This window comes from Monocercomonoides exilis, assembly GCF_001643675.1.
Source record: "Monocercomonoides exilis strain PA203 chromosome Unknown scaffold19-1596985, whole genome shotgun sequence".
In the NCBI taxonomy this organism is placed as follows: Eukaryota; Preaxostyla; order Oxymonadida; family Polymastigidae; genus Monocercomonoides; species Monocercomonoides exilis.
In genome coordinates, this window is record NW_027150564.1 from 583,863 (window position 1) to 609,398 (window position 25,536).

At 35.0% G+C, this 25,536-nt stretch overlaps 8 protein-coding genes across 8 annotated transcripts; 3 read left to right on the forward strand and 5 right to left on the reverse strand.

Annotated features, from left to right (window-relative positions):
- The first annotated feature begins 5 nt into the window (after positions 1-5).
- On the forward strand, positions 6-1,820 carry MONOS_18615 (uncharacterized protein). The gene has a single exon (XM_067871650.1). It carries the CDS (start codon positions 22-24, stop codon positions 1,663-1,665), a length of 1,644 nt encoding a protein of 547 aa, XP_067728438.1. The 5' UTR covers positions 6-21; the 3' UTR covers positions 1,666-1,820.
- A 445-nt stretch (positions 1,821-2,265) lies between these two features.
- MONOS_5321 (putative Protein kinase domain containing protein) lies at positions 2,266-5,041 on the forward strand (the record flags this gene model as incomplete). Its single annotated transcript, XM_067875458.1, has 2 exons — positions 2,266-3,714; positions 3,985-5,041. The coding sequence occupies 2 exons, from the start codon at positions 2,266-2,268 to the stop codon at positions 4,864-4,866; spliced, it is 2,331 nt and encodes a 776-aa protein (XP_067728439.1). The 3' UTR covers positions 4,867-5,041.
- On the reverse strand, positions 4,893-8,013 carry MONOS_5322 (uncharacterized protein). The gene is made up of 3 exons (XM_067875459.1): positions 7,888-8,013; positions 7,685-7,827; positions 4,893-7,624 (listed from the first exon to the last, which is right to left on the reverse strand). The coding sequence occupies exons 1-3, from the start codon at positions 7,976-7,978 to the stop codon at positions 5,426-5,428; spliced, it is 2,433 nt and encodes an 810-aa protein (XP_067728440.1). The 5' UTR covers positions 7,979-8,013; the 3' UTR covers positions 4,893-5,425.
- Positions 8,014-10,708: 2,695 nt separating this feature from the next.
- On the reverse strand, positions 10,709-17,125 carry MONOS_5323 (uncharacterized protein; the record flags this gene model as incomplete). The annotated part of the gene is made up of 1 exon (XM_067875460.1): positions 10,709-17,125. One exon carries the CDS (start codon positions 17,123-17,125, stop codon positions 10,709-10,711), a length of 6,417 nt encoding a protein of 2,138 aa, XP_067728441.1.
- An 872-nt stretch (positions 17,126-17,997) lies between these two features.
- On the forward strand, positions 17,998-18,398 carry MONOS_17493 (uncharacterized protein; the record flags this gene model as incomplete). Its single annotated transcript, XM_067870418.1, has 2 exons — positions 17,998-18,046; positions 18,148-18,398. The coding sequence occupies 2 exons, from the start codon at positions 17,998-18,000 to the stop codon at positions 18,396-18,398; spliced, it is 300 nt and encodes a 99-aa protein (XP_067728442.1).
- Positions 18,399-19,129: 731 nt separating this feature from the next.
- MONOS_5324 (uncharacterized protein) lies at positions 19,130-19,861 on the reverse strand (the record flags this gene model as incomplete). Its single annotated transcript, XM_067875461.1, has 3 exons — positions 19,130-19,294; positions 19,356-19,434; positions 19,584-19,861. The coding sequence occupies 3 exons, from the start codon at positions 19,859-19,861 to the stop codon at positions 19,130-19,132; spliced, it is 522 nt and encodes a 173-aa protein (XP_067728443.1).
- A 2,317-nt stretch (positions 19,862-22,178) lies between these two features.
- On the reverse strand, positions 22,179-24,176 carry MONOS_5325 (uncharacterized protein; the record flags this gene model as incomplete). The annotated part of the gene is made up of 7 exons (XM_067875462.1): positions 22,179-23,070; positions 23,254-23,481; positions 23,542-23,611; positions 23,663-23,705; positions 23,761-23,824; positions 23,891-24,103; positions 24,174-24,176. 7 exons carry the CDS (start codon positions 24,174-24,176, stop codon positions 22,744-22,746), a joined length of 948 nt encoding a protein of 315 aa, XP_067728444.1. The 3' UTR covers positions 22,179-22,743.
- Positions 24,177-24,291: 115 nt separating this feature from the next.
- On the reverse strand, positions 24,292-25,369 carry MONOS_5326 (Translation initiation factor 6; the record flags this gene model as incomplete). The annotated part of the gene is made up of 4 exons (XM_067875463.1): positions 24,292-24,832; positions 24,899-25,074; positions 25,136-25,315; positions 25,360-25,369. 4 exons carry the CDS (start codon positions 25,367-25,369, stop codon positions 24,464-24,466), a joined length of 735 nt encoding a protein of 244 aa, XP_067728445.1. The 3' UTR covers positions 24,292-24,463.
- Positions 25,370-25,536: the final 167 nt, after the last annotated feature.

Sequence of the window (25,536 nt, forward strand, 5' to 3'; positions counted from 1 at the left end):
GTTGTACTTTTTCGTTTTTTTATGGAGAGATTGGAAGAATTGTCTGAATTGAACATTTTATACGAGGAAATCGCCACAATAAAGAAAGAGATAACTGCTAATCGTATTGATTCCGCAATTTCAAAAGTGAAGTCACTTTCAACATTCATCGAAGATCTTTCAAAAATCAAATTATTGGAGATGGGAGACATATCATTTTTTCGCAAATTGCTCGAATGTTTTAAACATAAATTTGCAAGAGCGGAAATAAAAGATGAATTGCTTGATTTTCTGATTCAATTTGGACAAAAATTTGGTACAAATTATCCATATATGGAATCTGAAGAACCTTTTCGATCATTTCAAAAAAGCGGAATGTTCAGCATGTGTGAAAATATCATAAAGAAAAAGACAGGCGTTTCTGAAGAGCAAAAACAGAAAGCAGCTGTTTGTATTGGATTACTTGGAAGAGATTTGTATGATCCAATGACATTTTCATTGGTGATGAAATATATAGTGAACTGTTTACAACAGGAATGGGATACTTTTACTAAGAATAGAAAATATGAGCTTCACTTGAAATCCCTCGAGATGTATTTATCATGCTTGTGTTCACTTTTATCGTTCAATGCAGTTGAAATTACAACTTATAGTCAACAATTAAAATTACTCTTACACGATGTTTTTGATTACTTTGAACCTACTGTATCTGACTCTGCTGAAAGTCGTCTATTTGTCGCGACATCGTTGTATCTCACTTATTTATCAAGTGGCACAAACCGATCTGAAGCTTTCGTTCCATTTGGAGAGAAAAAATTGAAAAAATTTATCCCAAATCTTCTTTTAAGATTTCATTCTAATATATCATCTATTACTGTCGATGCGGAACAGAAGAATCACGATGAGGAGTCGGACGATCTGGTTTGTACAACCGACGATTTGAGAAAATTAACTGATAACGAAAAGTGCAAAGATGCTGTAGCTCTATATCGCCTTTTATGTGTAATCTATTATTTGTGTTTAGATTGGTTGGTGGATTTTCCTGTAATTTTGCGCTCAAAGCATATTTTAAAGGCGGTTGTTCGCATTTCTGGACTTGAGTTTAACCCTTCAAAGGGAATAGTTCCTCTTCAATTATCGTCTTCAAAGAGTTATGCGGAATTTGAAGAGAATGTTGAGGAATGGCTAGCGCATCCACCATCTCGTAGTAAGTCGTTTTCACCGAAATCAGCAAGTTATTTGTCGCAAAAAATCGTATTTTCATTAATAAATCCTCGTTGCAAAGACATTATGTGCTATGTGAGTGAATCAGGAGTATCCTGGATTTTTGCGCGCAAACTAGTCGAATTTCTCCTAAATTTTAGTTATGAAAAATATTTTAATTCAAAAATTCTTGAAACTGTACTTGCTTTTTTTAAAGAAGCACGTACATGCTTAAGAGAATCAATGGAGCACATTCGAGATGAAGATGAGCTGAAGAAAGTATTGAAAAAAAGGTTGCAAATGCATCGTATATATGATGCATTTGAAGAAGAAGGAATTGAGGATCTTTTAGATCCACATCAAATTAATGGTGATGAACAAGTCAAAACATTCAAGAACATTTGGAATTATTATCCAATTTATATTCATGAGCACCATTTCAGAAATTTTGACTACACTTTTAAGATAACTGTTGCATTTTAGATCTGAAATTTGAGTAGTTTTTATTTTTTTGAAAGCATTCATGTGTTATAACTTATTTGATTTCTTTGTTTGATTTTATTTTTGCTTTGCTTTGCTTTCTTTTTTTTCAAATCACATTAAAGTATCTGAAAATCTATGGAATTCAAAAGAAAGAATTAATAAGCAATTGATATTTTGACAAGAATGTAAAATTTCAAAAAACATAAAATATATTTATTCCACAATTGAATATTTTCCATTTTGTGAAAAATCTTTCATCTCTGAATGTGAAAAACTGTTTCTGATCTTCGTTTGACATCTTAATTCTTTTACGCTTCTATTTTAATTTTCTTTAATGACTAAATCTTTTCGATAAAAATGAAATTTCGTATATGTATACCATAAAATAAAAACTTCAAAATCTGAATCTTTTATTTTGTATTATGTCGCAAAAGTCATGATTTCTTGGCATATGAGTTCATGAAAAATACTTCTTTTAAATTAGATACAATTGGATATTTTTTATCTGATTATGAAAAAATCGAGATTATTGATTATCCAATAATATATTATTACGGCCAAAATGCACGTAAAAAAATACAAGGAAATATTAATCCCGCAATGAATCATGGATACGATGATGAATCTGGTGATTTGATGATGTATTTGAACGATCATATTGCATATCGATTTGAAGTCATTGATGTGCTTGGGAAGGGTTCATTTGGGCAATGCGTAAAAGTATTTGACCATAAAATGCATGAAATATTCGCCCTTAAGATATTGAGAAATAAAGAACGCTTTAGGAAACAAGGACTTATTGAGACAAAAGTGCTTGAAATAATGCGTGACGATGATCCAAATGACTCAACACACACCGTTAAATTGAAGGAGTTTTTTAATTTCAGGAATCATTTATGTTTGGTGTTTGAATTGTTGTCGGTCAATCTTCGGCAGCTTTTTAATTATATGCGTCCTTTAACTCTTTCATTACCATCAATTCATTCAGTTGCTTTGCAGATTCTTGTTTCTTTAAGATATATACATCGACACAATATTATACATTGTGACATAAAGCCAGAAAATTTGCTTTTGTGTTCTTTTAAATTACCTTTTTCTTCAAATAAGAGGCTCGCAACCTATCTGAAAAATAAAGTAATAGAAATAAAAACCATAGACTTTGGATCTGCTTGCTTTGTCTCGGAGAAATTCTACAGTTACATTCAGTCCAGATTCTACCGTGCGCCAGAAGTAATCTTAGGTCTTGGGTATGGGATTGAAATCGACATGTGGTCGCTGGGATGCGTCGTCGCAGAGTGTGTGCAAGGGAAGCCGCTGTTTGCGAGTGTGAACGAGAAGGACCTGCTGCGAAAGCAGATGCAGCTGCTCGGCCTTCCACCCGGTGAGATGGTCGCAAAGAGCAAGAAGAGGCGGCAGTTCTTCAACGAAGACGGGACGCCGCGCGGGATGGTGCTTGAGGGGAGCAGAGAGGCAGAGCAGAGTGGCTGTTGTGAAGAAAGCAGTGGTGTTCAAGAGGATGTGTTAGCACAAGAACAGCAATCTCTTTTCTCGCCAACACCTGCAAGCGCACGTATTGCTGGTCACTCTTCTTCTTCTTCTTCTTCTTCTTCTTCTTCTTCTTCTTCTTCTTCTTCTTCTTCTTCTTCTTCTTCTTCTTCTTCTTCTTCTTCTTCTTCTTCTTCTTCTTCTTCTTCTTCTTCTTCTTCTTCTTCTTCTTCTTCTTCTTCTTCTTCTTCTTCGTTTGTTCCTGTTTCACACTTCAACTCATCTTCATCACCATCATCTGCATATGAACCAAGTGCAGATGTCACAAGAACAGAAAAAACAGATAAAGATTCTTCTTCTCTTGCGCCTTCTCTGTCTCCTGGAATATTAAACAGCAATCTTAGCACTCAGTCTGCTCTTCCAGTTGTTGGCAGCCTCAGCCTTGCTGATGAAATTGGTTGTAGTGACCCGCTTTTGCTGTCGTTTGTGTCGTCTTGTTTGAAGTGGGATCCTCGTGAAAGACTCACTGCGGAAGAGGCGCTGCAACATCCTTGGATTCTGAATGTGTGGGATTGTTAATTGTTGTTAGTGAAGTATAAATTCTCTCTCTTTCTCTCTTTCTCTCTTTCTCTCTTTCTCTCTTTCTCTCTTTCTCTCTTTCTCTCTTTCACTCTCTCTCTCTCTCTCTCTCTCTCTCTTTCTCTCTTTCACTCTCTCTCTTTCTCTCTCTCTCTCTTTCTCTCTTTCTCTCTCTCTCTCTCTCTCTCTCTCTCTCTCTCTTTTTTTTTTTTTCATATGTTTATTTTTGCTTCTTGATGAAATAATCTTCCACAGAGCGAATATCAGCCTGCCATTGACAAATACCTGCCACCTTCTTCAGAGTCGCTACCAGCATTCACTTCTCAATTTGCACGTCCTTCTTCAACTAAGTTTTTGATAGCACGTTCTGATTCGTCTGCTTGTACTGCAAAAGCAAGTACAACTTCAATGTCTTTTCGCAGGGAAAATGTTGATTCATCACCAAATGTTGCACGTAATTCTGTTTATTCATCTTCTTTCTCCAAAGAATCACCATCGTCGTTATCTTCTTCTTCTTCTTCGGTATCTTCTTCCACTTTATTTTCTTCCTCCCATTCATATTCCCATTTTCCTCCTCTTCCTCGTTCTGAATCTATTCCACAACAATTGCATTCCAAGCATTCCACTTCACAAACACGCAAACTCCACAATTTGTATGCTAATTTGGAAAGTTCATCTCCCAATCATCAAATAAACACAACAAGAATTGCTGAACCTTCCTCTTCCTCTTCTTCCTCTTCTTCTTCCTCCTCCTCCTCCTCCTCAATTCTATCTTTTCTGTCATCCACTCCCAGAACTGATTCCACTCCAAATCCAGCTCAGTCAAAGCCACCTCGCCACCGCAAAAGTTCAGAACCAATTCGCTCTCGTTTCTCTTCTTTGTTTTCAGCATCTGAATCTGCTTATACTTCTTCTTTTTCTTCATCATCATCATCATCATCTTTTTCTTCTTTTTCTGCTGCTTCAGCGTCATCTTCTGCTTCTTCCCTCAAACGGCATTTTCCAAAGACCCAAGTGGCAGATGTGGCTGATCTCTTTCCTGAACACCCTGTTCGCTCTCGCCCAACCCCGCAGCACAGGCGGGTGAAGCAGAGCGTCGTCAGAACGATGGCAAATATGGAGCGATTGCAGTTCTAATGTGAAAAGTATTTTTTTCAAAATTATTTTGATTTATTTTATTTTTTCGCAAAAAAAGTATTTATTTGCAATATATTTAATTCAGTTTTGTTTAGTTTGATTTCTTTTTTTTTTTTTAAGAGTTATCAAAGTGGTTTGTTGAAGGAACTGCTGATGAGTGTGTCAAACCTAAAAAATCTTTAGGGCTCATTCACATGTTTTGTTTATTGGTATTTTCCTTGTCAAATTTTTTGCTTTTTATTTATTTTAGTTGTTGTTAGTTGAATAACTTTGGTTTTTGTAATAAGCATTCATGTTGAAACTCTTCGATTTATTCTTAAAAAAAAATCCAAATGAAAATATGTGTACGGAAAATAGATTGAAAGCTGTGAGAATAATCTCAAAAAAGGAAAAAGGGAAAAAGAAAAAAGAAAAAAGAAACTGAATTTTACATATTATTATTCTAAACGCAAAAGACAAAACGAAAGCAGAAGCATAGCGCGCACAATTATAAATACACAACAATTTGCATGTTATTCTGTTTCCTCAGTCATTCTAATTGATATCAAAAGAATTGTTTTCATTTTTTCCTTTTATCGGGTTTCTTCTCTCTTTCTTTATTGTCCATTTCAATCAGTTTTTTGAAGGCAAATGTTCTTTTCCTTCTCTTCATTGCCAGCACACAATGGACAGTTCCAATGGCCGCAAAGCACAGGAAGACAAAGGCTCCTGCTGCTGCGATAAGAGCATACGCTTTTGTTCTGTTAATCGGCTGCGGGCATTTCATGTGTGTTTGGATGAACTTTGTGATGAGTGTGAGTGAAGTGGCAGAAGACGAGGTTATCTTGTAGTGGTTCGGCGTAATCTCATCCAGAGCAGATTTGAATGCTGCACATTCAGTTGAGAACGAGATCAGGTCAAATGAGTTGTCTTCAGTTAATTGAAAGTCAGACAGAACAAATCCTTTCTCTATTTCGTATGTGCTGTATCCTGAAGAAGATGTCATCGATGTTGAATTTGATTCATCAAAAGTGAGTGAATGAGAAGATGTTGCTGTGTGCGAATCAGGTGGAATGTGATTTTCTGAATAAAACAAAGAAGAATCTTCTCCTTTTGCAGCATGCTCTGAAGAATAAATTGTTGGGGACACGTATTTGTATGAGGAGGTATTCGGAACTGTGGTTGACCATATTAAATTGCACGAGTCATCTTCAGGGTTTGGCACCTTACTCGGAATCTCACTTTGTTCTGGCAGTAATTCAGCGTATCTGCTTGTCTTAGTACTGCTGCTCTTGTTCTTCAAACTCCGAATAGGATTCGACTCAAGCAACTGTCTGAAAACTGTGTTTGTGATGTTGGTGATTGAGCAGATCCTCGTATTACCTGGATCGATCATGTAAACATCATCCATGTCGATTTCGCCTTCAAACAGATGATAAGTGATTGACCCGCGCTTCAAAGCATACACTGCGGTGTTGCTGACGTTCAGGCGAGTCTTTGAATCCAGCAGGTGCTGTTGAGCCGGAAGCACCTCATCGACCATCCACTGCTGAATGCTATTTCTCTTTGAAAGTGAAGGCGAATAATTGACTGCAGAAAAAGTTGGTGATGTGCGTGGTGAATGTGCAAGATATGAAGTGATGTATAAAAAGAAAGAAATGATAGAGTTGAGAAGATTTATGATGGTAGAAGTAAAAGCATAAAAGATGTTTGTAAGTGATGAATTGTGTGGATAGCTCATTGGCAATGTTAATCGGTAGCGTTTGAAAAAATGAAAGTGAAAATCTGTGTCAGTTTCGAAAGAGGTGTGTGAATTAATACTTTTTGAATTGAATTTTGAATTAGAGTTGGTTCCGGATTCATTCGCCAATAGCAGCCTCTTGTTGCATCCAATAATTTTGTTAAGTTTCAACTCTTCAACTTTCTTTTCCATTGCCGTGCGAATTGCGCTGCCATTCTCTGTTTCCCATGACTGAAGAGGCTTTGAAGGATCAAGTTTATTAATAAAGTCCTGCAAAACTGATACCGTCGTTGGAAGAAATGATATGTTAAATTGAGCTAATTTGTCGAATGTTGCAGGCTCATCTTCCGTGTTGCCAAAGTGCTTCTGTGATGAGAATGAGTATTTGTTTGAAGTGTATATCGCTGATTTTTCAGAGCTGTTTGTGTTGTGTTTTCCTTCCGAAATGATTGTTTTAACAAGCTTGACTTGAACAACACCTATTTCATAATTACTAAATCCGCTAGAGATTGTGATTGTCATATTATCCTGATTCACGCATGCTTCCTCTCGATACGTTCCACCACAGAAAATTACAAGAGGCATATATGGGTTCATTCCTCTCAAAAAACTTCGTACAACTTCTACTTCGGTGCCTGTAGTCCCCATATTCACTTCAACAACCACAAGTTTAACATCTTCAGAAGTCATTATATATCTAACGTCTGGACCATTCAAAGCATTTATTGGAGATATGATTGATAATGATGATGTTCCAAGTGTTGTTTTATTAGAAAGGAAAGATAAAACACCAATTGATCCAAAATTTTCAAGAGGAATCTTTAAAAATGCATTTGTAAGCGGAATCCAATCTTCAACATCCATAATGTTTCCAGTAATAATATTTCGACTTGATATACGCTCCTTTCGAAGAAAATTAACAAATGATTCACTTCCCAATTCATTTTCTCCACACATCAATCCATCAATAGAAAAAAATGGAATTATTTCTTGCATAAATTTTCCTATTTCCTCTGTTGCATCGCTTAATCCGGATCCCTATAATGTTATTTTATTTTATTAATAAATGTGTTTGATATACAAATTGATTTCACATACACGAATGAAATTTCCGCTGTCAAAAGCGAGAACATAGTTTCCAGCCTTTGTTCGTTCTTTAGCCTGATGAATAAAATCCTCATAATCTGCAATTGTAGCATCAAATCTTTTCTCATGTTTTTTCTCTCTTATTCGTCCAAATACTTTTTATAAAAATCATGATATTAAAAATTTTATTTATTCTTCAAACAAATTTGTCAAACTATTTGATGTATGGAAAATTGTAAAGAAAAATTCTTCTCCTATTTCGCATTCCAGCAAAGTCAGTAAAAAATAACATATGCAAAACCCCATCTTTTTAGAAGGTCAATAAAAAAAAAAAAGAAAAATGCCATAATAATTTCGAAATTGAAGAATACTTTCTCATGATTATGATGGGTAATATTTTTTGATTTTTTTATATTTCCCCTTGCGGCTAATTGGTTACAAGATAGAAGGTAATTTGTTATTATTATTCAAGTATTATTTTGAATTGAATATTTATTTTCTTTGTTAGTCACTATTTCAAACACCTAATAGAGTCAACTTTTTAATGGGACTTTTTTCTTTATTGGCACTTTTTTTGTTTTTGCATGCCAATCATTCAAAAAAGCTAGATGGGCCTCAACACTCGGATGAGTGTGTTTATAAAATAAATACATTAAATTACCAATTTGTTTTTTAAATTTTGTTTATTTTTCGTGGAGATACAGCAATTTTATATTTATTTTGAAGTGACTTTTTTCAGCCGAAGAAGCATTTCACAAAATTTTGAAATCCATTTTTAAAAACTACTAGCATTTTCCTTTTTATATTCAAAATCTTAAGTTTAACAACTTGTTTTTTCTTTGTTTTTTTCACATTTCAATTTTTTATCAGCATGCGAATACAATTTTGAAAATTTCTTTGTTATAAAAATGAAATGTTAAAAATAAAAATATGACATGAAAAATGCACACTTTAATAAAGAATTGTGAAAAAGTTTGAACAAAAAAATTATCTATTTATATCAAACTCATCAAAATAAAAACATTGAATGGTCTGAGATCAAACTTTTTCACAATTCTTTATTAAAGTGTGCATTTTTCATGTCATATTTTTATTTTTAACATTTCATTTTTATAACAAAGAAATTTTCAAAATTGTATTCGCATGCTGATAAAAAATTGAAATGTGAAAAAAACAAAGAAAAAACAAGTTGTTAAACTTAAGATTTTGAATATAAAAAGGAAAATGCTAGTAGTTTTTAAAAATGGATTTCAAAATTTTGTGAAATGCTTCTTCGGCTGAAAAAAGTCACTTCAAAATAAATATAAAATTGCTGTATCTCCACGAAAAATAAACAAAATTTAAAAAACAAATTGGTAATTTAATGTATTTATTTTATAAACACACTCATCCGAGTGTTGAGGCCCATCTAGCTTTTTTGAATGATTGGCATGCAAAAACAAAAAAAGTGCCAATAAAGAAAAAAGTCCCATTAAAAAGTTGACCCCAATAAATTTCGGTTAGACGGGACATAGCGACCGGGATAAAAATTGTGTTAAAGAAGAACTATTGACCTTGAAAGAACAAATTTACGGATGTCAAAATTTACAAATAGGAAAAATACACTATCAAAAAGTGAAAAATTATCGCTGGTTAAAAAGCAGTCGTGGAAAAAAATATACAATCAAACCCCAAAGATAAATAAGAGAGATTATTTCTCTTAGGTTTTTGTTGAAATAATGATTTTCTAAATGTCAATGTGTTTATTAGAGTTATGTTTAACGAAAACTTATTATTTGATCAACTGATCAGAGTTTTTTTATTTTATGTGGAGAATTTTTCAAAAATAAAAAATCCTGTTGGATTTGAAAGATCGGTTTTCTCAGTTTTGAATCACTACAGTTCGAAAACCACTACTGAAATATCATAATTGCATTCATTGGTTATAACATAAATAAATATAAACATATGAATCGAGTTTTTTCTGGTCGTAATCTGCCTTCTCACCTATATTTCTTTAAAAATCAATGAAATCGATTATTCTGTTAAACAGCGTGGATTGAACATTGAAAAAACATGTTTTTATTCTTGTGTGAATTGTTTATTTTTTGAAGAAAGAAATCAATAAAGGATGGAATTTATGAAATCATTTTTTTTCACAAACAACTAATCCATAAAAGAATTGCGCTTTCTTCTTTGCATCGATATTTTGATTTTTTGATATAATGAAAAATAGAACTTCGAATAAATTATTGCAATTTTTAGTCAGTCTGTTGAAAAAAATTGAATTTTCAAAATTAACATTGAAAAAAAAACTCAAAACTGAAACGAAAGATTGAATACAAAATAGATGGGACAAATCCAATTAAAAAATGGTGTTGTTTCTTTATTATTCAAGTTAAATACCAAAGGATTGGTAATGGCGTTTCAAATAAGAGATATACAATTACAACAACAAAACATTTTATTTAAGATTTAAGAAGAAATTATTAATCGAATAAACTTATTGTTTTCACTGAAAGAATTTGAAAATAAATGAATTTTGTAACAAAATCAAAATCAATTCAACGCAATAATCTTTCGAATCCAAATGAAAATAAACTCATTAATAAACATTCTTCTGTTAAAACGCAAAAAAGAATAATCATAAATTGTGAACGAAAGTGTGTGGAATTACATATATATGTTGGTGAAGATAAAAAGTGTTGGAGTTACAACATCAACAAAAACAAAAAGACATCTCAATTATGAGTGTCACTCTCAAAAGATGTGAAACAAAACAGATTGCAAAAGATGAAATCAAGAATATATATAGCAGCTAATATTCACATGATTTAATCACAAAACTCAAACAATTTCAAACAAAATCCCATTTAACAAAAATAGAATTTAAACTGAAATTTCAAAAAGATTCAACATTTATAACAAAAATAAAAAAAAAATAAAAAAGAGAAGAAACTTTCAAAAAAACAAAAAAGACTGGGAAAAACGCATTAAAGCTTTCAATATTCTTCATTCATTCATCAGAATGTTTCCTTTTGTGTGGAATTAACTTTTTCATTGTGCGGCATCCTCATTCGTATTTTTCCCGCTTTCATCACTTTTCTCACATCCACTTTTTTTCATTTCCTTTTCTTCAGAGGACTCTTCCAATTCAATGGCATCTGACATCGTCAGAATCACCATCTCCGCTGGAAAGCGCTTTATGAACTCCCGCTTCAGCTGCGTGAGGGACGGACGGTCTTCTGCTGATGAAGAAATGCAATTCTTGATGGTTTCAAAATATGAATTTGCTTGTAATTGCTCCGATGCAGGTCTTTCTCCATTCACAATCTTCTGCCCTGCTCCCTCTCCATCATACTCTCCAAACGGGACCTGAAGAGTCAAGCACTCCCACAACATCATCCCGATCGAGAACACAACTGATTCCTTTGTTGCTCTCATCTTCTTATTGATCAAAAGCTCAGGTGCCTTCCACCTCAAACACTCTTTTTTGTAATAATCATCATTCTCAAAGGCGGATGAGGGAAGAGAGTCCTCATCATCATCACTTGCAGATGTGACAACAGTTGATGATGATATGGATGATGAATCTGAACTATCATCGGACAATAAGTCAGAATGCATGACAATACAGATGACCATGCGCTCGGAGAAAAGAATAATGTGGGGACTCAGATTGGCCAATGATTGGAGTGGATTTTCCATTTCATCAAATGAATGGAGCGAAAGATTAGCCACCCAGAACAGGATCTGAGCAGCTGTTTGCTCCCTCTCCTGAAGAGTACCAATCGCCATCTCCTTTGTCTTATTCCTTCCATGGAGCAGCATGAACAAAGAATCCCTCAGATCCACAATCAGCTTCTCATGAGGAGGTGAACAGGCCATTGCATCAACCAAATTTGAAATTGATGAGGTGGTTGGGCAAAGATCCTCCCCTCGAACAAATGTTGAATCTGAATCAGTTGTTGAAGTGGATGAAATGGATGGAGAAAGTGTTCTCTTCCTCGATATATCATCTTCTTCCTCATCGACCTTCTCCAGCATCCATTCAGGAATCTTGTCTGAGTCTCTGCCCAGGATGTATTCAGTCGATCCACTTTCACTCAATAAATGCTCTGATGACTCTGAGTGTCCCAAGCTTTTCTCAAACACCCTCTTCTTTATCCTCTCCTCATTCTTCTTCTCAGCCTCCCTCTCAGCCCTTCTCCACTGTTCCTCAGGAGACATCTCCATCGTCACCATCTCTATCGCCTTCGGATCTTTTCTGATATTGTCTTCCACAATCACCTCCAATTCTTCTGTCCGTCTCTTTTGCTTCCTCCATCGAATCGTCACAACAACAATGATCAATAGTAGCACAACAAATATAATGCAAGAAACAACAATAATGATCCAAGTGAATTTCGTGCCATTCCCACCTTCAACAATTCTTTCATTTCCACTTGACTGACCTTCGCTCCTGTTCTTCAGAATGAATGATTGAGTAGATGCTGGAGATTCTGATCTCCCAAACAGAATGCACACACTCACTTCAATTTCGTCTCCACAACCACTGATGAGATCCTTTGCAACACTTCCTTCAACTTCTCTTTCTGACAGAAATCCATTTGAATCAAAATCATGTTTTTCAATCTCTTTCTCTTCTCCTTTTCTCTTTACAACTGCTAATGAAAGATTGCACGGAATAAGAAGCAATCCTTTTATTGTCAGTTTCATTCTGTCTGCCTCTTCTTTTGCTTCCACACTCTCCAATGCTGGAATGAAGAATGATGAATCTCTCTCTGAAGCAATTCCTTCAAAGCTGCACCCTTCATTCAACATCCAAAGCGATGTATTTCTCTCCAATCCATCTCCTCCTTTCAAACTCAGCACATTCAATGCTCCTGAATCTGAGCAGATGATATTTCTTCTCAATGATGGATATCCTTCAATTGATGGATTATTGCTTGAGAAATTCCCTGCTTCAATTTTAACGCTTCCTCCTCTCATTGTTATTCCACCATCTGGTGAATTTGAGATTGTTGAATCTTTCATCATCACAGAACTCTTCACAACATCCACAAGAGATCCATCCCATCTGCACATCTCTTCCTCATTCAAATCCTGTTCATTTTTTTCCTTTGAATTCCCATCAAATATGCAATTGTCCATTTTCATATCGGTGCAATCCTCTACATTCATCAATTTCCCTTTTATGGTCTTTGAACTTATTTTCCCTATTGTGCAATTTGTCAATTGCATTGTCTTTTTCATTGAAAAGCATGATATCAATGATTTTTCATTTCCTTCAACTGAGATATTTTCTGTATTGAAATCCTTGATTGTTAATTGTCCGCATTCATATATATCCAATAGAGATTTCGAAATTGTTGAATTGCAAATCGTTAATGAAACAATTACTGACGAAAGAGAAGATGAAAGATATAATGCTGATTCATGAAGAATGAGATTTGTCACCTTGCATCTATCAAGTTGTAGTTCTCCTTTTGCCATTTGAATAACGTGAAATGGAATGTTTGTAAAAGCAAAATTTCTTCCTTTCGTTGATGATTTTGAAGAATATGAACAATTCACAATTTCAAAAATTCCTCCCTCTGGTGATATCAGTGATTCATGTGAAGAGATGAAATTTGGATCAAATACAAAGTTCACTCTCAGCAATGAGACTGTTCCTGTTGTTATTATCAATGCCTCCTTTGTTTTTTCAATACTAGATTTCACTTCAACTTTACAATTTTCTCTGTTCTTCGAACTCAAACTCATCTCCTCCAGTTCTATCTCTTCCCCAATCACACTCTCTTCAACAACAATCATCACGCTCATGAAATCTGAAGTCAAATGCATCAGTCCATGATCAATCGAATCACATGGAAGAATGTTTGTTCCACATTGCCTCTCATCCGATCCATTCACACTGCTTACAATGATTGTGTCGCTCTGATGGATCGTAACAAATTCAATCAGATCTGTATCTTCTTTGTGTTCGCACCTATCAATTCCATATATTGCATTGAATTGAGTGAAGTTGCCTTCTCGAAGATCAAATTGAAATTGGCTTTCATTGATCTGAGATGTGACGTTGAAACATTCAATGAAAATATCATTCCCGACTCTTGCTGTGTTTGAACTGAATTTCATTCCCACAAATGTGAAATCAAGAAACCCTCTTTCCTTTGTTGCCAGATACACCCCTCCTCCTTTCCCATTGGCGCAGCTGCAACGGCTGATTGTTGAGTCAACCATCTTCATCGATCCTGATGCACCCAATGTGAAGAATATCGCACCTCCTTTTTCACTTGATTCTGCTTTGTCTTCTGTGATGTTGCTCTCATTCACAACCAAACAAATCTTTTTCTCACTCTTTGATTCCAAAATGCTTGCTCCATTGTCACATCTCTTTATTCCTGAAAATGATGATTTGTTAATCTCAATATTTACACATTCTTCATCTCCTTCATTTGTCTTCAATCCTTGTTCAGATTTCTTGATTGATAAAATACATCCTCCGCTTTCATTTAACGATTCCACTCGAACATTCACCAAATGACAAGTTATTCCAGAATCATGAATGACAAAAATACTGTTTCCAACATTGCATGATTCCATTGACAAATCAATCACTTCCACAGTTCCTCCAATTGCATCCACAAATACACATTCAAATCTATTGTTCGTTCCTGCCTCTGAATGGAATGAACATTCACTTATCACCAAATCTCCATCTTTGTTTGAAATAATCGATTTTGCTGAGTTGTCAAATTCAGATGTCAGTTTGAGTTGGATATTTGTCAATTCAAGATGAAAATAATTTTCCATGAAATATTCCAATTTGTTTTCAACTGCCTTTTCAAATTTCAATTTTGCTTTTACATTTTCTTCTCCCATCTTTACACTCTTTTTGATCTGATAATTGGAAACATTGAAAGAATCTCGAATGATTGTTGATCCTTCAATCTGAATTGTTTTCATAGCATCTCCATCTCTCATGTTTTCCATCCCTTTCCACATCGTTTTGCATGGCTCTTCTTCACTTCCACAACGTGCAACATCAAATCCAGTCGATGAAATAAATATTTCAGTTGAGCTGAATGGAACGAGGAACATGAATAAATCCTTGTTTGAATGATAGTTATCACTTCCAACAAAAAGAGTTTTATCATTTATCATTGAGGAATAATCAAACTTGAATGAAGTATTTGTCACAGAAGAATTAAAATCCTTTGCCAAAATGAACACATTCTTTCCAATGGCTGCATTGTTATTCTCAAATGTTACGCCAGCATCAAAAAGAAATGGTGTTTCATTTAAGCAATTTTGGCAATCCAAATACAAGAATCCTCCTTTTCCATTTTTTGATGAAAGCGAGCAAGATGATGCATGTGTCGATTTAATTACCAATTTTTCATTCTCTTTCAATGTCACTTTTGCAACTCCCCCTTCTCCACTGCCTGTGTTTTCAATCTGTGAAAAGTTGCCACTTTCAAACAAAACAGAAGAAGATATTTCCAATGGAGATTCTCCAAATGAACGCTCAAAGATGCACCCTTCTATTGAGCAATTCAACAGTTTCACTTTGTATTCTTCTTCACTCTCTCCTTCATTCACAGTTCTGGATGAAGGTGAAAGTGAAAACAGCTCGACTGATGATTTCACTTCTGAAATAGTGACAAAGTTCAATCCAACCATCTTCCCAGTTGATTTGATCAAAGAAAATCTTATCGTGTTTCGCTTCCCTCCAATAAAATTAATTGCACAGTTTTTCATGTGCAGCTCACCATTTGTACTGCTAGATTCGATCACAGACGTGATTGTTCTGCTAAAACTTGATGGAACAACAATCCCAATGAACTCCATTTCTGTCAGTGATGATGATTTCAGAACACATTCTTCTTCAGATCTACTCAATTCTGTTTGGCATTCGATCTGCACAACAGCTTCCTCTTTTGCCTTTACACACATTCCTCCCACATCAACACACCCAGTTAAAAACGAATTTGAGATTACGATAATCTCTTCTTTAATATTCGGTGTTTTCTTTAAACGCTCCATTCCACAATTAACGTTCAAACATGGAGCCTTTTCCATCCCACAATACACCTTTTCGACACCAGATATTCCATCGACAAACATCTTGTCAGCTGTATATCCTTCAATAAAAATGAATAAATCGACATCCCAATCACCGAATGCTTCTGTTCTATCGCTCCCAAATACGGAGTTGTCTTTCTGAGGGATGCTTCTCATGAAGGCGAACAAGGGCTCTTTCACAGAAGCGACAAATGATTCACACACAAAATACATATCTCTTCCGACACTCGCCTTGTTGGCTGAAAACACGATATTGGTTATGGAAAAGGAGGATTCTGACACTTCTGAATTATCCTTGTACTCGATCATGAGAGCACCGCCTCTTCCTCCAGAACTTGTATCCTCGCTCACAGAGCAGGTGGAGAAGGTGGTGTTGTTCACAGAAAATGTGTTGGCAGGGGCAGATGAGGCGAATGAGATGCACCCGCCATTGGTGGGAGTCTGTTGGTTCAACTGTTCTGAGTTGATGTTTGTGATGGTGCAGTTGGCGAGGGAGAGGGAGAGGGCAGGGGAGGTGGCAGAGGAGAGGACACAGCTGGTGGGGGTGGCTGTGGAGGTGATGTGGGTGATGCTGGAGGAGTTGAGGGTGAGGGGGTTTGTGAGGGAGGTGAGGTGGAAGATGCTTCGGCTGTTGAGGGAGAGTTGGGTGATTGCTGTGTGGTTGAGGGCGAGGGAGCCAGCAGTGAGGAAGAAGAGGGGAGTTTTTATTGTAATGGATGTTGTTCCGGTGATGGTGGTTGTGTTGAGGCTGAGGGAAGGGGAGTTTTGGGAGAGGTGGAAGAGGATGGGGGTGATGGGATTTGTGGAGTTGTGAGCGATGGCGAGGGCAGAGACTGTGAGAGAGCCCTGTGTCTGTTGGAAGAGGGCAGACAAGGCAGATGGATCTGATGAAGAAAATGATGATGATGATTGTGATGACTGTGAATGTGAGTTTGATGGTTGGGGAATGCCACTGGAGGCGATAGTGGTGGCAGTTGTGCCATTTCCAGTGATTTTTGTATTTGGAGCACGAAATGTGAGAGTCTTTGCGGGAGTGAAAGTGGAGACGAGAAGAGAGAGGGAGGCATCGCTGAAGGGAGCAACGCATCCGAGGGCATACTCCACTGTGGCACATGGGCTTTGCTGTGTTTTCCCACAGGCATCGACATCACTTCCACCATTTGCAACGATTTTGTCCTGGTTGATGATGGGAAGCCAGCTGTTGACAGTCTCGTTATCTGCTGTATTATTGTTCCAAACTCTTTTTGTGAGGGTCGTTGATCCGCATTGCTGGAAAGGTGCTTTGGTAATACTAGTTCCACCAAAGAATACATCGTTTCCTCTTCCATTTGAAGCGGAGTTGTTATTGAAGAAACAAAATGAGATAAGTTTTATTTCATTCATCCATGTATAAGAAGAATGAAAATAAATGGCAGCGCCTCCATAATTGGTTGAGGCAGTCAATTTGTTATTTATGAATTGGCAATCATTGATTGAAAACTGATTTGATTTATTATTGGGAAGATAATAAAATGTCAAAGATCCAGCGGAATTGCTACCATAATTGGAGATGCATTTGCATTCGGAAAACAGGAATTGGAAAGTTGATGTTGCGTTTTCTAATCTGATGTACCATCCAGTTCCACACCAATCTGCTATTGAACAACCTTCCATTCTGTTTTCGGAGAATGTCCAAACAGAATTTGATCGTGGCCATCCGACGTATGCGCCTCCTTCATGAAATGCGGAGCTATTTGAGATACTGGATTTTGAGATATTGACATTTTGTAAATATTTGCAAAATATTGCTCCGCCATGATCGCTGGTTGAGCATTTGTTGAATGAGCAAGATGCAATTGTGAGATTCGCATTTGTGCAATTAACATTAAGTGCACCTCCATTATCACTTCCTCCATTTGAATCATTCCATTCGCACCATTCAAATTTATGGCTGTTCTCATCAAATGAATCCAATCTACCAGGTTTCATTCTTTGAAATTCCGTTCCCACATCCACGACAGCAGCATTTGGAGAAGGGCGTGTTTGATGGAGGAAAGAGGCATTCAAGGCAGAGAGAGAAGTTGATGGACTGTTGAGGGAAGGGAAGATGGCACCATCGATGGGATTGTGGGTGTGGATAAAGATGGTTGAGTGGATGGAGAGGGATGACTGAAGGAAGAAGGAGGGGATTGTTTTGACGTTGGCGTTGGTGAAAATGGAGGTGGAAGAGGTTGAGGTGGTTGAGGTGAAAGGATTGAGCGAGTGTGAGGGAAGGGATGGAAGAGATGGATGGGATTGGGGAGATGAGATGTTGGAGAAGAGGGTGTTTGAGAGATGGAGATTGAGGTGGATTTGGAAGTGGGGATGGGATTGGTGATGGTTATGGAGAGGGGAAGAGGAAGAGGAAATGGAATGGGAAGGGTAAGGGGAAGAAAAAGAAGATGATGGAGATGGAGATGAGGAAGATGAAGGAGAAGGGGAAAGGGATAGAGATGGAGAAGGTGAATGGGAAGGGGAAGAGAGGGAAGAAGGAGAGAAAAGGAAGGGCAGGATGAGGGATATGAATGAGGAGAAGGAGGAGTGGGAGATGGAGAAGGAGGCAGGGATTGGGGAGTGGGCAACTGAGAGGAGATTGTTTGGGGTGGAGAAGAGGGGGAAGGAGAATATGGCTGGTTGAGGGGTGGTTAAGGAGAAGTTTGTGAGGGCGAGGGAGGCATGGACAGAGAGAAATAGTGGAGATTTTGTTGCTGGGTTGATTTGGCAAGTGGAGGAGCAGACTGCAGCAGCTGAGTGGTGTTGGGCAGTGAGGAGTGGACAGCCACTGAGAGGGATGAGGTTGAGATGGGTCACACACAAGGAGGTGTTGATGATAGAGATACTTGTTTCGAGATAGCATATGTAATTACAAGCTACATCTTCATTTTTTGCTGTAGAGATACCAAAATTGTTGTTAAACTTTGTATTTTCATTTGAATAGTTGATCTGTACTTTTTGATTCTCCGCATTCCTTTCTAGTTGATTTTGTTGAAAAACAAAACTTCCTCCATCTCTGCAGTTAACAACAAGCAACAAGATAACTACAATATTTAATGCAGCTTTTGCGCTGGTACAACACCTCTCCATGGATGTGGATGCGGAGAAATTTTAAAAATAAGGATTCCTGCACCCATTATTATATGGCATTTATAAAATTTTTTAAAACAATTGTACGACGAGAAAACAAAATTCATATAATATTTATTAAAAGAAAATTAGGTATAAGGGTTAGATATGGGAGTTTTCAAAACTCCTTAAAACATATTTATTTGTAATTAATATGATCACTAATCATCATTATTCATGTTCATAATTATCGGAAATGTGTGTGGATGAAAAATAAAAAATTTGAAAAAAATTAAAAAAAATCAATTATGGTTCATAATCTGAAGTTTTTTCTTCTTCTGTCTCGAGCCCTGACGATTCATCCTCAGTTTCTTCATCTCCCAAAATATCTTCAATTTGAGGGATTTCGGTATCTTCATTTTTAACTTCCTCTTCCGCAAGATCTTCTGCTGGCTTTTCCACAGCTTTAAACTTAACGATAGTAGGTGAAATATCTTGAAATTTATGTTTCAAAAAATTTTTAACCATAAACATAGCTAAATGATTTGCAATCAATGATTTTCTCACTCCATACTGAGGGAATGATTAGCGCAATGCACCCCATAAGCCCTCTATCGTATTTGTGAATGTACGCTAAACAGGATCAATAAAATTTCTATTATGGCAAACATTTTTATGTGTGTGATTGAAAGGATAGAAAGTGGAGAATGCTTTTCACTTGTCGCTCATGATTGTTGTCCGGCTTCGAATTGTTTCAAACATGATGGGAAGAAGAGTTTCCCTCTTTCTGTTAGGCACAACTTTCACAAAACGAGGACCAGCTCCTCCTCCCTCCAACCTCTCAACTCCACCAAATATCCATATTTGTTCCTTTCTTCTTCCTCTCTTATATTTTCTTCTCCTCCACACAGCCTCGTCAATTTCAACCACTTTTCCTTCTCCTCCTATTGGATTTTGATGTAAATTCCAAATTTCCATGCATGAAACTCTTACGACACTGCACCAAAATCCAACAGTTATCCTATCCACTCCCAGCATTTTCAAAATGAACTTTATATTTGCACCTTCCCAATACCACAAAATGATTCTAAAAACCTTCCCTAATCCTAATTTATTCCCAGAGAAAACTGTTTCATCATATGCAGATTTCTTTCTATTGCATTTCGAACTGAACCAATATCTGTAAAACTTTTCCACTTTCAGAATAATCATTTTTCTTCTGCAGCGGACGCAAATTTTCGCTTCGTTTTTCAAAACATTCTCATAAAACCGCTTCCGCGCCACGTCTTCGTGTGTGAAAACATTATCCAGCTGATGAGGCTTAATTATCTGAAGATCCGGCATTGCCATTTCAATATTACAATATTGATCACAACCCATAACAACTTGAAATTGACCTTTTTCAAAAAAAAATTTGAAAATTATAATTATGGATTTCCGATGATTATAAACATGAATTATGATGATTAAAAATCATATTAATAACAAATAAATATATTTTAAGGAGTTTTGAAAACTCCCATATCATACCCATATGCCGAAAATTATTTTAGAAAATTGCTGTTTCCAAAGTCTAACGCTTATTTTGAAATTTTTAATCAAAAAAGAAGACCTATCTCTCACAAAAACTATCTTCGTTTTAAGTTTATTCGTTTTTTTGAAAAAAACATAAATAATAAAATTTTAATTTTCGTCCACATCCGTCAGGAGTTAGATACACACGAAGTGAAAAAGTTATATTCATAAACAACATTTTTTTATTAAGATATTTGACTTTTCTTTCTATTTACAAATTAATGAATTTGTTTATTCGTAAACTTGTTTATTCATTCATTCATTCCTCGTTATTTCATTCAAAATTTTCCCTCAAAATGACTATTTTTCTTTATCATTATACCAATAATTATTCGAAATCGGAAAACTATAATTCGAAATCGAAAAAGAAGCTAATTATTTCAGAATTTCAATTCAAGCCAAAACCATGGAAATTATATTGAAAAAATTGTTGATAATTGCAAATGTTTATTTATAGAATATGTTATTCTTTCATTTAAAACAACTGTTTTCTATGATGAAAACTGATATTCATGGTCTTTTTTTATTTTGAAGATTGAAAATGTTTAATTTTATCAGTTTCAAATGCAACAAATGTTATTAAAAACATTTCATTTCAAATAAATGAGATAAATTTCTGTCTTTTTGTTCATGAAACAAGATCATGAACTATCCTATCACTTTTATTTTTTGCTAAATAACTTTTGTCTCCTGAGCGCATGTAATGAGTTTAATTATTATACAATTTTATTCCATTCACTCTGTTACACAAAATCAAATACCAAAAAAAAAACATAAAAAAATATTTTTCACATTGAAATTGACAAATTTCTCAGATCATTCACAGAAAGAAAAGAAACTGACATGAGTTTGAATTTTGAAAAAATTTTCAAAAATTTTTGATGATAAAAAATTTTCTTATCTGGGATAGAATATTTGACTTCAGGCATTTTCATTGAAAAATTATGCATCTCAGATAAACTTTTTGTGACAAAATAATTTGAAAAAAATGGGTTTATTTATTGAAAAACAATCGAGATCACAAAACTTATTGTTGTTATATCTTTGGTATCTTTTCGCATATAAGAAAATCATATTTATTTTGAAATCTGGCTTAGTTTAATAATAAAATAAGTGAAACAATTTTTTCTTGCTTTGTGCATAAAAAGCTTGAAAGTCCATATTTCTCCCAATCTGAATTAATCTTTTTCAATTTTGAAAATTTATTTGTGAAATGTGTCAATTGTAAAAAGTGTATGAATGATAAATTATAAAAAATGCAAAAATTGACACTAAAGAAAAATTGAAAATAATTTATATTTATTTTCTTCTGTGTTAAGCGACATAACATTTTATCATAAACTTATATTATCACAAAAAGTTGTACAAAAATCGATGTGATAATGTCCGATTTTGACTGTGTGACAGATGTAGAAAATAATCTGTACGATTTTTTCATGTTTTAAACCTTGTTTCTTTGATGTTAATAACTGCAAATTCCTGCCAGTCTATGAAAGTCTAACAGTCAGAAATATCCCTATTTGACTTTTTGTCAATACAAAAATATTTTTTCTTTTTAACTTTACTGAAATAAATGTTAATTAAAAATCATCATAATTCTTTGTAAATTGTTTTACAAAAAGAAAGCTTTGACTTGAGGTTTGCCTCAATACGCTTCAGAAAGCAGATTTTTAATGGTAAAGTCGCAAATTAACATATGTCTGTTTTTCTTTGAAATTACACTTTCGTTCGAGGTTTGATAAAAAAATTAATCTCAATGGGATTATCAATAAAAATGAGGTGTAATATAAACGCATATTGTTTATGATATTGCTATTGCAAAAACAAAATTTGAAACAAATCCCATTGAGATAAAAATTATGATGAAAACTCGAACGAAAGTTTGATTTCGAAAAGGATCAGCCATATGTTCAAAATAATAATTGAAAAACTTCAAGCAATATTTCTATTTCAACGTTTTAATAAAATAATCATATTGTGAAATCTTTATCAACGAAACATTCATTAAAATGGATGATCAAAGAAAAAAGAACTTTGGTCTGTTATGTTGAATCTAAGAAGTGCTAATAAAACCTCAAATAAAGCAAAACATTCTTTTAAAAAAAGTTTGAAAAAGAAAAAGAAAAACTTGAAACTTTATTCTAAAAACGATTTTATTTTAAAAATATTTTGAGCAATTTCATGTGATAGACAATTAAAAATCAAATCAGACAAATGAAAGCAATAACTTCGAATAAATTGAATATAACCTTCTCAAAATAAAAAAATTACAGTCATTTTTCAATTTGTGCAATTTCACCCAAAGCTACAAGATAATATAAAACAGTATTGTTCAGTAAATAATGTTAGCATTTAGCAGAACGAGCATATGCAGAAGGAGAAGCAGCAGGAGCAGGTGGAGGATGAGGAGGAGCAGACGCAGGCTGGCGAGCAGGAGAGTACACAGGCGAGTTAGAAGCAGCAGGCATGGCACGGTATGCACCAACACCAGGCACTGGATTGGCTGATGGAGTTGCGCTTGAGCAGGGAACAGCGCCAGGAGCAGCAGGCGAAGGATGCCCCGCGGGCGCTGCAGGCCACTTCGCCTCAGCACTTGTTAGTTGGTTCAGTGTCGTTTTCACCTCTGGCTCTAGAGTGGCCATGTCAGAATAAGAAGTCGCATGCATATTGTACTGAGTATTAATATTAATAATAAAAAGAAAAGACAGTTTAATAAATATTCCCAAAAAATTAATGAATGAAAAACTCCAGGTCCATTCAATTTCCTTTCAACACACACACACACACGCACACACACACACACACAAAAAAAAAGAAAGAAAGAAAAGAAAAGAAAAATTATTCAGAAAAAATACCATTTCCTCAAAAACAAGGGAAACTTGCTTCAAAACATCATGATTTTTCTTTCTTTCAACTCCATCAACCGCTTCAAGAAGAGCAGCTCTGTCAGCTTTATATTTATCATCCAAACGTTGATATTCAGCTGCTGCCTTTTCAGCCTTAAAAGGTTGTTGTTCCTTATTCTTTTCACGTGCGGCTGCATCTCTTGACGTTCGTAGAGATGATAATGCATTCTTCTTTTCCTGTTGATATAAATTAATAACAGAGAAAAAATATTATTTAAAAAATATAAGTTAAAATACCCTTGTTTGAGTGATTTCTTTTTCATAGAAATCCGTTTCTGGGACTACTGCAACACGGGCGAGAGATTGACTTTTTTATTAACAATATGAAACATAATTGAGTAAAAAAGTTTGAGCAAACGTAAATTCTCGTTGATATTCTTCATAAGCTTTCAAAGCTTCGGCTATAATCAAAAATTAAAAATGCACGTGAAAAAAATTATATTCAAGGTTACAAACCGTATTTTACCACACGAGGATCGAGAGTTGGGCTTTTTCCAGCAAATTCCAAAAGAGAATTGTACTTAATACATTAAATAATAAAGAACTAATCAATGAAAATAAGTGAATACAAGAAGTTAATCCAAACAAATGCTAATCTTGCCTCAGAAGCAGCAGCAGAAATTTCTAACATTTTTTTTCCTTTTTTGGCTAAATCATCAACGCATATCCTTGTCATTTTAAAATTATCTATTGATTTAGTAAATTCTTCTGTTTCTTTAAATTCCTCAGCTTGACCCATCTTCACAAGCATTTTTTGACCAAGGTTTGCTGCTTTTTGTTTAAATGTGTCAAAAACCGACTTGAAAATTGAAGAAAAAAAAGATGATATTGAAAAAAATCTTTCATTTAAGATGAGTTTTTTATCATACCATGCTTGCTATTATTTACTGATAAATAGTTATTCACAGCAAAAAATGATCCAAACCACATTTAGTTAATAAAACAGAAAATGAACAAATAGTTTTTAACTCAAAAAAATGACAAGAATTGTTTAAAATTAAATTGTTTACTCACAATTTTGAAATAATAAAATTAAAAAATATGTCACATGATGAAATGAGTTGCTGTTGAATAAAAGCTCAAAAGTGAAATGACTGCTGATCCAATGAAAAAATCTTAGCCAATATCAATAAAAAACATTGCCCAAGATCTCTATTTTTCAAATCATTTCTTCGCCAATCTCTCTCCGAAGATCGGCTGCAATTGCAAGTGGAGCAACTTCATTCAGTCTGAAGATTCGTTCAATAACGGAAAGTTCAGTTGAAGTTGTTTCCAATCCAACAAAGCAACTCCAATCATTTGCGACCATTCCAGCACCAATCACATCAGATCCTCTGTTAAGAGTTCCAGCAACAAGAGGAATTTCCAGAAGATTTGATAATTCTTCCAATTCTTTAATGGGGGCCATGGGATGAACGAGACCTCCTTGATTTGTAAAATAACAATACGAACCAACAAGTGTATGCCCAGCAATGGATTGCCTAAACACGTCAACATCAAGCACATCTTTGATAGCCTCTTCCGTTGCCTAATAAATGTATAATAAGAAAATTGAGAATAAAAAAAGCAATCTATTGATTCAAAATTAACACACAGCATCTGCATCAGGATGTAAAAGCGCTACATGATCATTGCATGCAATGATATTTCCAAGAGCAGATAATTTTTCTTCAAGACGTTGCACAACAACAGAATCAGGCAAAGAAGATCGCAAATGAGCTATCTCAGCATCAGTTGTTGTGTGAGGAACAAGTAATCCTTTTGCATTTCCTTTTCAAAAGAGCAAAAAAACAATTAAAATTTTAACACACTAAACATTTCTAAAGCATACCAACGCACAATCTCCCTAAAATTTTTGTTCCTGCAAAAGTGGCTTGAATAACAGGGATATGGTCAGAAAGTTCTCCTTCAAACACGGAATAAAATTGTGGATTTCCTTGAGGCGTAATGCAATACTTGCTTGTCAATTTTGCAAAAACTCCAACTTCACTGCTATTTTCAAATTGCACTCCTAACAAAAAGCAATAAGTCAAACAAAACATTCATTTTACACACTTGTAGCCATTTCAAATTATGAACTGTTTGCAATTAAGAATTTTTGATCGACCCATCAACTCATTCTCATCAATAAAGTATTATGAAACAAAGAATATTTCAAATCACTATCATCTCAAGCTGTATTACAAAAAACCCAAATCATTTAAAGAATAAATTTTTTATTTCTCCCGTTAT

Coding starts and splice junctions, on each gene's coding strand:
- MONOS_18615 (XM_067871650.1), top strand. CDS start 22: ATGGAGAGATTGGAAGAATTGTCTGAATTGAACATTTTATACGAGGAA.
- MONOS_5322 (XM_067875459.1), bottom strand. CDS start 7,978: ATGGGGTTTTGCATATGTTATTTTTTACTGACTTTGCTGGAATGCGAA. Junction 7,828..7,887: donor AATTTTCCATACATCAAATA/GTTTGACAAATT, acceptor TTTTATAAAAAG/TATTTGGACGAATAAGAGAG. Junction 7,625..7,684: donor ACAGCGGAAATTTCATTCGT/GTATGTGAAATC, acceptor ATAACATTATAG/GGATCCGGATTAAGCGATGC.